The 12,202-nt window shown below is 42.2% G+C and overlaps 1 protein-coding gene across 1 annotated transcript; it reads right to left on the reverse strand.

The window, feature by feature from the left end:
* Positions 1–1,134: 1,134 nt before the first annotated feature.
* LOC131293875 (histone acetyltransferase KAT6A) lies at positions 1,135–4,854 on the reverse strand. Its single transcript, XM_058321925.1, has 3 exons — positions 4,765–4,854; positions 3,492–3,623; positions 1,135–2,730 (listed from the first exon to the last, which is right to left on the reverse strand). The coding sequence occupies exons 1-3, from the start codon at positions 4,852–4,854 to the stop codon at positions 1,135–1,137; spliced, it is 1,818 nt and encodes a 605-aa protein (XP_058177908.1).
* Between the last annotated feature and the right edge of the window lie 7,348 nt (positions 4,855–12,202).

Consider the following 12,202-nt stretch of genomic DNA (forward strand, 5'->3'; position numbering starts at 1 on the left):
GCGGGGACCGACCCGAGTGCAAAACCTAGTCCTTACACTAATGACTATGTACAGTCATTTATGCTAATGATTGCATCGTTCAGTGATGAGCGGGAAGATGGTACTTACCGAAGACGATACCAAGCTTGGCCCATTTCATTGTTCGTCAAATTTCAAAACTAATTTTTATCGCAATCGGTCAAGAAATACTACTTAAGGCAAAGCGAAAGAGGCGACCATGTGAACCTCCATCACATGTCATATAGAATCAAACAATTGAGCAATGTTATATAGGTTAATAAGTTGAGTGTAAATGGAAGAAGGAATCTTCCAGCTGCTTTTCAGAGCTATAGTTCATAGTAATTTTATTCCATTAAAACACGCGTGCATGTTTTGAACCACTCAAATTGTCAAATCGGTCTGAAAGAAATTAATTTTTGTTTGTTACATATTTTGATAGTACAGTGCGTATGGACTTATACAAACTAATCCTCAATGTTTTGAATGATTACATATTCAGCATGATTGGCGCTATGCTTTTTACGCCTATAAGTATGCATTAGCAGAATGTTATTCAACTTTTGTTTTTCAGCCTGAAAATATGCAATTTTGAGTCGGTAAATTTTGTTTTTTTACAGTGATGTGTAAGTTAATCGGACTAGGTACTCATTTTGTTTTTAAATTGGTGGGAAATAGGGTCGGACATTTATTATGTTTAAGTGTTACACCTTCGTTTTTCTTTCCTGTTTCAGCATCTTTTGTAACACGCTTTAAAATATCAAAAGGCAAATATAGAGTTCAATATTTGTTTTACTATTTACTTCGACAGAAGCTTGTTCGGAATACAACATTCTTACACAGTTTGTTCTTTCGGCTGGAAGGTAAACATAGCACGAATGCTGCCGGATTTATCATTTTGTATATTGTAATAAATTAACTTAATCTACACTTTTGCCCTACGAAAAATAGTTTGGAAGCGGTAGGAGAAGGAGGAACGCATGCCTGCTACACTACTTCTTTCCGGCTGTTTTTGCGAACTTTTGTGTCTTTTTGTTGGTTGGTTCAGCCGGTGAACCCATTTATATAGCTAGTGTAGGCGTGCTCTTGGAAGCGCCGGTACTGGCAGATCGAGAACGACCGCTTTCGCGAGTCCTTTCACTGCCTCGACCGGATGGCATCGGCTCGGAAGAGAAAAGTTTTCCTCCGTCGAATAGCCGGACCCTGGGTGGCGCTATCCAGATGAAACTCGGTTGACACGATCAGCTCCGGCAGGTCGACGCTGTCATTCGGTCGAAGTGGTACCATCTCTTCGACGATGGCAGGACTTTCCAGGGCCTTCGAAGGCTCGGCAGCAACAACTTCAACGGAAGATTGCTGATCATCTTCAGCAGGCTGGTTCACGGCGGCGAAGGAGAAGTAAGAGATAGAACTTTCCTCCGCTTCTTCATCGGTGCTGTCCGCCTTAACGTCAGCCACTTCCGGCGCGGAAGCAAGCTGTTCCGGTTCGTCCGAATTTGTAACATCCCCTACAACGCTGCTGACGTTCGCTTCCGATGAATCATCGGCAGTGACGACGTCGCCATCAATCGCCGACCCGGGCGACAGTTCGTTCACCTGCTGGTCACTTTCTACCGCACTCTCCGCTAGAGCATCGACACCGTTGCTCGCCGCACCCTCGCTCGATCCAGCGTCAGCCGTGACTAGTGCCAATGGTGCCGCTTCCATATCGGCCGGAGCGTTGTCCAATTCGGGGAGTACTTCGTTGACGCCCTCCTCCATTGCATCGACCTTCGCTGGCAACGGGTCTTGCACCATCTCGGCCACTTGCGGCTGTAGCTCGTTTTGATCCGCGTGTTCGACGATGATATCGTGAACAATCGGTTCTAGTTCTTCCACGCTCTGGACAGCATTCAACAGGGCGTCACCAGCGTACTCTTCGCCATGCACAGTTTGCGTGAACAGCATTTCCGGAGTGGCGGGGACGTTTTCATGAATTGGAAATTCTGCGTTTGTAATCTCACTATCCTGAGAAACGTTCGATGTTTCCGATGTGGGTAAGGTCTCCGATGCTGCATCCTGAACCTTTTCTTCCAGTTCCTGCTGGTTCTCCTGTTCCTGTTGCTGCTGCGTGGAATCATCCAGTACTTCCACCTCCTGAGTTTCTTCTTGGCTAATGGAATCCGCGCCGGAAAGCTCTGTTGGTACCACGAAAGGTGCACCAGCAGGCTCGGCATCGTCCAGAACTTCTTGTGCAGAATTTTCCGATGGCACGTCACTCTCGTCTTCGACCGAATCGAAAAGGTCTGCATTCACTTGATGATGACTAGCATCGTTCTGCTGTTCCTGTTCGGCTTCATCTTTCGCTTCCTCCACCTTTACCACAGTCTGTTCAGAGGCTACCAGCGTATTGTCTTGTGACACTGGTTGTACCTCATTGATCGCCTCTACATCATTCGCAGGTTCAACTGGAGGCATGAACATTTCGGAAGACTTGGATGGTGCTTGAGGAGCTTCTGCAGCTTCGGCTGGCTGGTCAGGTTGGGCTTCTTCTGGCTGAGCTGGCGCTGCAGCCGACTCGTAACCGGACGACGAAGGCTCATAGTCTTCACCCTCGGGGTAATACTGAACGGAGTCCTCACAGGGATAACCTAGCTGCCCATCGTGAACACAGGTTTGGTACATCTGGCTGAATACTGTGCGCTCGGCGCAAATGAAGCTGAACCGTGCTCTATCCTGGCAGCGATGGAAAATCTAATTATGCAGAAAATATAGGAATTATAAAGTGATGACGTTGCATGGAATCGTGTTCTTCGAAATGGAAAAGGATTTACCAACATTCCAATCTATGTATTTAGACTAGTTCAAAAACCATTAGCTACTGCTATTGAAAATTTATTTTTTGATTTGCCAAGAGTAAAACAATTCTATCCAGCATGGAGATTAACAAAAAGATAATAAACAATTATATATCATACAATACTGTGTTGATCCAGAACTCAATACTGTGCTAACTCAATTTCCTATCGCATCTTTTGTGTAGCCAATTTTTTTATAGAACCTAAAATCAATGCTTTAATGATTAATATTCATTCGAGTTATGATGTTGAAATATGTTTTTCGTATCTCATTAAGAAAGATGACAATGGATACAGCATTGTTAATGATACGTAAAGAGTACCGATGGTTCGAGACAATGAAAATCAAGATGTTTTTAAAGGCTATAAACACGCACAAAGCCATTATTACATTGATCAATAAATTCGCGAGGCGAACCCACCCATGTCACGGATGGCACTTCAACTCCATAATGGTAACACGCGTGGCTATAAAATGAGCGTAAAATTAGAAACTCAAGACCGGCGGAATTGGAAGCCCCTTTCTCCGGGTGGCCATTAAAAAAGCTTTTCCCACCAAGCGGGGCTTTGATTTCGTATTTTATTTAGTTTTTCGTGTATGTGGCGTGACACGTGTACCATTTGTACGCCGGCCATTGCCTCGCACATCCTCCTTACCTGGCAGTCGTTGTCGATATCGACGTAGAACCCATCGGAACGGTTGGCGCACGCAAACGAGTGATTAATATCGTCACGTATCTCCTCCGCTCCCGCTGGCAGCACGTAGCTGTATACTTTCACTTGTTTGCTCTGGAAGAAAAGGATCGTTGTGAGTAAGTTCAATAAATCGGAATTATAAAACGAGGAGGGAAAGGGAGTGTCAGATAGAGAGAAGAGATGAGTCAATAGTGTTATTTTTAGCGCATTGAAGGAAGATTATAAATAATAAATTTTAAAAATATTTTCAAAAGTACTGCATGGGACAGATTTAAGGCTTATAAGATGATTTCTTGAAATTTCAAAAATCGAGTTTAATCAATATTTCTCAAGAGATCCTTTCATACAATGCAACGTTTTGGAGTTTCTTGAAACAATTCTTCTGCTTAAAACAATGGTTCTTGCAATGTAAAATTTTACTTTGTACTATCTAAACCACCCAACAGAAAATTCTGCGCACTTAACTGCAGTCTTATCCAGGTAATTCTGCTTTATTTTTTTCATATATTTAATATGTAGAAAAAAAAAGTTTTGTAACGACTGTTTACGTTAATGTTTAAAATATCAGACAATTAGAAAGAAACAATATCTCGTTTAGTTTTAATGTACAATTTTATACCGATTGTAATAAACATTTGTATGCAAATGTAATCTTTTGTTGCTTATCCTTCGAAGATAAATAACAAATTATGAATTGTCTTGGCTTAATAACGCCAATCGGTGTCATAATTTATTATTAGTTTTATTACTTTTTGAATTTTTTTACTAGTGATGTATTGCTTTCTAGCGGCTACATAATTTTTTACCTTACGGAATTGCTAAACATGCAATGTACTAACTTCAGCTTTCGAAATAGCACCTTTCAAATAAGAATATACCAAAACTATCCTGCAAGAGAAAAGTTTTAGCTTAAATTCTGGATCGGCCAAAGCTTAGGGTTTATCTTCGCGTTCAAAACCATTTTTGCTCCACTAATCTCTTTGCGGTTTTGTTATTATGAATTTGAATTTTGCGTCAGTTTTCAGGATTTAGTTTTTTTTATTTATGAAATAAAGTGGTCTACTGTTGTATTCCAGAGAAACAGAGAAACTGATAAATTAAGTAACTGATAAATTTCTATAGAAATTGATAAAATTGGCTTGAATAATCCTAGCATCACAGCCCTGACTCGAATGTGGAATGAAGAATCGAGCACGTCAAAGATAATATTGAACGGCAATGGGCTATCACTTACCCGGCTCGGCAGTATTCTGGCGTCGGCGATCGTCACTAGCATCAGTAAAAGCGCTATCAACGCTTTTTGTATTGTGGCAGGAGGCAGCATGGTGCGTTAGTACAATTTAACTAATGGTCGAAAGCGAACTGGGATCTACAACCGTCTAGCTAACAACCGTCTCGGGCATACGCTTCAAATCCTTACGGCACTCTCCCACCAGGTATAGAGGGAAACAGATTCGCGCACGAACAGCTAGAATCACGGTCACAACACGGTACACGCTAACGGTTCACTGTGGTACGGTTCAATATCGATCTGCCACTGTGGTCACTTGACGGGTACTCCAACGTTCGTTTGGAACCGCACTTCCTCGAGCTCTTGGTCAAGGTGGAAGCGATGGGAGCAGACACAATTCGTGGCGAGAAACGTGGCAGCTGGACACAAGAACCCGACCCTTGCTCGGTCAGCTGTGGTATGTGCGGAAAATTTGTCAAACACCACCAATTTATAGTGAAAAGCTCTTACTAATCTCCGTGGCCGCGGTGTGGTCGCTCGCGCGTGTAGGGACCATCAAATTTCGTCCGTACACCCGGCCACATACGCATACACGTGTGGCCCTCCGGCCACAACTACCAGCGCACGGCGTAGGGCGTTCCTCCAAATGCCTCCAAAAGCTGGAAGGTGTCGCCGGTGTTCGATTAGTTCGGTATGCTGACGTCGTCGTCTTACACGATGTTCAGTTTTCACCTCGACTAAAGTACGCGCGTGTAAGAAAGATAGCAGAAAGGTACTCCATACCCACACACACAGAAGCATAAGGAAAGGAACTTCTGGAAGAGTAGAGGGCCCGATCCACCCGCGCTTGGGTCGCGGTAAGCGCGAAGAAAAGAAAAATGCGCCCGTTGAAATGGTTATGCATGCAAGCAGCATAGTCCAACCGCCGTCAGAGGTTCGCGTGGACCGGGTGGACCGGATTGGCGTCGGTATGCGGCTAAGCAATGTCTGCCGGGAGAGGAAGGAAGTGGCCGATGAGCTGAAGCCGAACCAGAGCTGGCCGGACGCGGGCGGCTGTAGTGAATATGCGGCACAACCAACCGGCGACCTTTGCGTTCCTCTTCGACATTCGACGTTTTGCAGGGTCGATCGAAGGCCTGGCAGACCAAGTTTGGTGAACCTCAGTACAGAATAGTCAGACAGTGTGGATTCTGGCGTTCGGAATGATGTGTAGAAAATTGCTGCGGAACAAGTTTAATACGAGTGCATTTTCGGTAAACTATAGTATGAGATCGTAAATTGTTTAAGGCAATTGTTGAATTACAGGGTGCGTAAAGTATTTTTGTAGTAAATTGAAATAAATTATTTGGGTATCAATATTCCCCAACTAGTCAGAATTGATAAATTTGTCAGGATTGAAATAGTGAAGCATCGGGAATTTGTCGCCCTCAACTTAAAAAACTAGTTGTTATCTATATTAGCGGCACAGATACACTTAAGGGCATTGTATCATTAGATCATTAGATTAGGTATATAAAAAAATCGCTTTCAAATCTTATAATTTGTTAATGAAGTCAAAAACTTCGGTCTCGTAGTTTTACCGTTTTGTACCGAGGTTTAACTATACCCTAAAAGTTTTAACGATGTCTTGATCAGATTTGAAGATTATGTTTAAAAGTTTAAAGGTACATTCAACTTTCTTGAGCTTGTAAACTGATTGCTTCCGATACATTTACTGACTGAATAGAATCTTTTACACTTTTCCGGTGTAAAAACCGATTGTTTCTTAGTTCGATATCGTTACGATTAGCAATCCCTGGATATTTTTTCTGATACTCAATATAATGACCTTTCCATTGCTGTCAAACTTATCTGAATAATTGGACTTAAAGATAAGAAACATTTTACTCAAATTTACTGCAAAAATTTGTCACAAACCCTTGTAGAGTAAATTATGCGGATGATCGATCAGGCATCTGTCGGTATGTTCATGGATATCAATATGTGATTGTAAATAATAATAATTTATTCATATTATTTACTTGTTCGGAAAACACATAGTTAACAACCGTTGAATAACTCTTGGTTGTTGTGATTTTAGTTTTTTAGACGGCACTATCAACCCTTATTGAACTGAGGGTTGTGTACATCGATGACTCATTAGCCATAAGGCAAATAATTGCAATTTCTTTCCGAACGAAGAACGTCCCAGAATATTTCTTACGCACAGGAATGTGACCAAACCAACCAACAGACGTGGTAACGCAGTACAGCAAAAACAACCTCCGTCCGATACATGAATGTTAATACCTCTATGGTTGACTAGAACCCTAGCCACAGGTGCAGCGTGCAGTAGTAGTAGAAATTTGCAAACGTTCATGGCCATGAACGTTGCCCTTAACCGGACGGTAGGCACGTCCGGTGTTGCGTTCGTCGATTAAAACTAGAACTGTCCGTTTCCATCGATCGAACGATGGTAAGGGCTGATAAGATTGTGCGTATCCTAAATAAGACTTCTGCCAGTTGCAGTAAGTGCAGCAGGACGAAAGAGACTCGTTGCATTTTGGATTGTCAGGGGTTTTTTGTCGTTTGTTTGCACTCGAAGGCGTCAACTCGGGTGCTAAGTGGCAGTGCTCTATGGGAAACAGCTCTCTAGGCTCTTCTAAAACGCTGTCCGTCGGCAACATTGCCCGTAGGCAACGGGTTGGGCAAGCAGAACGAAGAATGTACTCGTAGGACTCATAAATTATTCAACCCAAGCCGACCGTGCGGAAAAGAGTCGCGAGCCCGACATCATGTGACCGGTTTGATGACGGTTTTGGTAACACCCCTGCACTAGAACCTGTGAACCAACGGCCACCATTACGCCGATCGTGCTCGCGTGCTCACCTTTGCGCGTAGCATTTCGACGGCAATAATTTCATTAACGGCACATATGCACATCTCATCGTCATTCCCCAACGCGTCCCCAGGCAGAAGGAGGCAGATGGAACGGCGCCTTTCGCAAGTGGCGCTTCTGGAATTGACCGGGTAACGTCTGGTTAGGCTCTGGGAAGTCCCACCCACTTGAGGCGCCCGGTCCCGCCATCGGCCGTCTACGGTACGGCCACCAAAATTGCCAGCGTTTTGCATTGCAAAGGAGGCTTCCTCTCGGCTGACAGGTTCAGAATATTTTATAGACTGTTATTTCTATATAGGTCAGAGTGTGACCGGTGGGCAGTGCAGTTGGTACGCCACGGAATTTGGAGCAGTTTATGGGCTATTTCAAGCACTGCAGTAACGTACCTGTCGATGTTGGTTGGAGACTTCGGGCTTCCTACCTGAACCCACCAACCATTCCGAGACCTATATCATAAGAATGTTTTTCGCTGAATGTTGACCACTATTTTTTCTACACTAAATATTTTTGCGATGCAGTGTATTATTTTACTCAATGACCCACATTTGCAAAAACTTATTTCATTGTTTATATTACTTGTGTCGTATTGTATTCATTTTTTTTAAGGTGAGATGATCAAAATTCTCGAGATAGTAATCAATTCTAATTAGTGTAGAACATTTCCCACTACAAACATATACAAAACCTAAATTGTCATTAATATAATTAATAATCCTCCTTGATGATCACTCTGTTATATAGTTCTTCTTCTTGGCGTAACGACCTCTTCTTCTCTTGGTCATGCCTGTCCGTTAAGGACTTACGAGACTTGTTTCCCTGTTGTACGTGGATAGTCAGTCCTCTCGTACAGGGGAGAGTCCGGTCTCGGTTGGGATTCGAACCCACGCCGTCGAGGTGGTGAGCCCCGGCGCTCATGGGCCGATTTTCTAACCGGCGCTACCGCTCGGCTGTCGTGGACCCCGCGTGTTATATAGTACCAACTGTATTTAAATTAACCATAATACATAATTTCCTTGTGAATGATTTTCATGTGATAGAAGTTTTAGTTTACAGTAATCAATTCAGCTTTAGTTCAATAAAATTCCTTCCAGCAGAAAACAACATTGTCTTTCTTGAATTAAAGCAAGAAAATGAAAGTTTTTGTGTTTAAATCGATTTAAAAATTTTCGCATTCTTTCTTAATTGACGGAATTGCATCAAATGCGGAATTGTATGATACTGCAAGCGTAACTTATACCTATTAAAAACAAACTCGAAAGCGTGAAAAGTGAAATGGCTTGCAGTGAATAGAAATCGATAAAATGTAAGCAATAAACCCCCGAAAATAAAAGAAAAACTATCGGCGTGATGCTCCCTGACTGTACGTAGCTAAGGTCGTCGTTACGATAATAATTACCCTAAACGTGAATTTAATTTGCCTTAGGGGTTCCGAATGTTTCTATTTTTGGGGGCAAAATCGCTCGAAATCAAATGTTCTCCTCGATTTACATGCTGATCGCACGTACCGCACGGAATGGATGGCAACGGATTTTCACTCGCTCCAAAGCAACAGGTCGCTCCTTTTTACCGGTTTTTCACCCCCGGCGTCCCTACCAGGCCCCTACGGGCTCAGTTTCATGTCAACCGAATATTGAGCAGTGGTACCAGCAGAATGTGACACTGACCGTCACCACCCTGCCAATGCGGACACCAGCAACGTGTAATGAAAGTATCCGAAAATTAATATTCTACGGCGATTTATTTCCTGACCTACAGAGAGGGTGGCAAACGTGTGAAAATCAGCCCCGCTCAACGGTGGGACGAGAATTGTCGATTTCGTTCATAAAATGGAAACTTGAAACAAAATTCCCCCCAATCACACGAACGATCTCCAAATTGTTGACATATCGATCGTTTATGACTGTCACGTGTGTTGTTCTGGTTGAATGACTGCCAACGTCAAGCCTGGTGCGTGCTGTTTGACGGTTCGGATCTCGTTGTAACTGAAAGGGAGCGCTAGGAAGCGTTGACGGAACGAGCTATAAAAGGTTGGTCCACGCGAAGGATGCACCCGTTCCGCTCGGGGTGGAAGGAAAGTCAATCACGTCCGGCGATTGGATCGTTATTCACGTTCCTGGGCTCTGTGGTTTTCTACGATGCACTTCCATTGCAGCCGGAAGCGAGTAGCGCTTTTAAGGATTGGTTAATTAATGTGGTCGAATGTATGTGACTTTGAAAGAGAAATTTTACTGGATATATGAAGATAAAGGCTAACAATGTTTCGGACATACAATTTTTAAATTAAACAACATTGCATTACAACAGTAAACTATCTTTTGAAAGTTTGTAGCTAATAAGTCATTTTGTATCAACTAACTGCTTGCTATCTAGAGTAACAAACAAGTTAAAAATGATCTTCCTAATTGGACGATGGAAAGTAGGCAATTTAATTTGCATGAAATCCAGATCACCAAAAACTTGTCACCAACACTCTTGCAGAAATCGCCCTATTTGATCCGCTGCTCTTGACCGATTCAGGCTACCTTAGCTTGTGGTTACTCTTAACCATCCCTGTCTCCTTTTCATTCCCGTTTCCCTGTCTCCCTTTTGTCATTATCCCTGTCTTCCTTTTGTTGTGTGAATTAATGTGTAGGTATGGATGCAATGGACTTCGGGGAGGGGATAGCGTGTGGTGGGGGGCTGCATCGCTGCGTCTGCCGAGCACCACACATGCGATCTCCAGCCACCTCGCACCATACATGAGACCCAACTCACCGACCGCCCGCACCGACCACAGCACAACCCGCCCGCACAATCCACAGCCAATCCGCCAACAACAACCGAGTTAACCCGGGATAAGGTTACAGCCGCTGTTAGCTGGAGGAAATGCCACGCTACAATTAGTTTTAAGCAGTAGGTTAAGAAAAATGTTATATTTTCGGTACAACAAGTACAATACGGCCTGGCCGTCCAAATATATATAAAAAAAAAAAAAAAAAACATTGCATTACAACAGTAACCTATCTTTTTAAAGTTTGTAGCTAATAAGTCATTCGGTATCAACTAACTGCTTGCTATCTAGAGTAACAAACAGGTGAAAAATGATCTTCCTAATTGGACGATGGAAAGTAGGCAATTTAATTTGCATGAAATCCAGATCACCAAAAACTTGTCACCAACACTCTTGTAGAAATCGCCCTATTTGATCCGCTGCTCTTGACCGATTCAGGCTACCTTAGCTTGTGGTTACTCTTAACCATCTGAATTATTCATGGGGTAGCAGTGCAACGAGAAGTAAAAACCAAAGTATCCCCTCCAAGAGCTTACATTTTTTTTGTGTACCCGGTTTACGGAATATTTAGTTGCTTTTAAATTGCACATCTACCATAGAACACTTTTGTTGGACAAAGTTGTTGAAAAACATTTTTATCAAGGTTAATTTGTACCAAGCAAGAAATTTTAAAATATTTTACTTTTAAAACCACAAATAATCAATACAAAATTAAATATATTGCGAATGATCCTATTTGAAATATTACAGTTTATACTGATTATTAGATATCATTTGATCCATTTGATCGCGTTAGCTTCATCATTTCAAAATAATTTAAATCCCAATAAAAAATCACACAGTGCAGCATAAATTGGTGCTTCCTACTTGGAACAGATGAACCTACCGGAGAAAGGCCAGTTGCATTCATCGACACAGTCTTCGAGGCAGCATGGAAAATCGGTAAACGTGCCGTGCGCTTCCTTTCAATTAAAAACGCATAAAGCCTACCACCAATCGACGTACGTTGGTTTTTTCTTTTCTGCAGCCCCTGCACCACGATAACCAATTGTTGAGAGCACGTACTCGCGGGAGGAGTTTCAGTAGCTCGGTACTTGATGTCTTCATCGAAAACTTGTCGTTTGGTGAGAAATTGGTCTCTACGAATAGTAGGAACAGTTAGTTCGACAAATGGACAACATTTTACACCCAAATAGTTTGCTACAAATAACAATAGCTATCCCTACTTTCAACTTTAACAAAAAACAAAATGTTAAAGCAAAATTTGAGTAGCTTTTGTTGCACTGAAATCATAATATAGAACAAAATTACTAAGGAACATGAAAGTTCAATAATACTTCTCGTGTATACTATATTTGAGCAGCGAAATTTCTAAGAAGTCCTTTCCATAAGATAATTGAAAAAACTGATATCATTAAAAAAACGATGCTTTTTGTTCGAGTTTTTAAAATGGTACAGGTGAAATAAAGTAAACAATTTTAGTTTTTGTTTTGAAAAATTTGTATTTCAAAATTTAATTTGTTGAATTCGTTAACATTTTACTGAAACATTTCCTTTTTCTAGTACTGGTTGCACCTGTCAGGAATGCACACAAGCAAATCATGACGGAATGATCCCGTCTTTTGTTTCAATTTATCGCAGCTTGTGTCATGGCACCCCACTCTTTTTTGTATCTTGAAAGAACCAAACCGAGTTTTGAGCAGTCGTCATCTCCACAAATAGTTTTTCTTATGGTAGGAGAGGGGTGGAAGAACTGGGCAAGGAAACGGGTTGAACCAGGCACATTGACATTG

The sequence above is a fragment of the Anopheles ziemanni genome, chromosome 2 (genome assembly GCF_943734765.1).
Source record: "Anopheles ziemanni chromosome 2, idAnoZiCoDA_A2_x.2, whole genome shotgun sequence".
NCBI classification, from domain to species: domain Eukaryota; kingdom Metazoa; phylum Arthropoda; class Insecta; order Diptera; family Culicidae; genus Anopheles; species Anopheles ziemanni.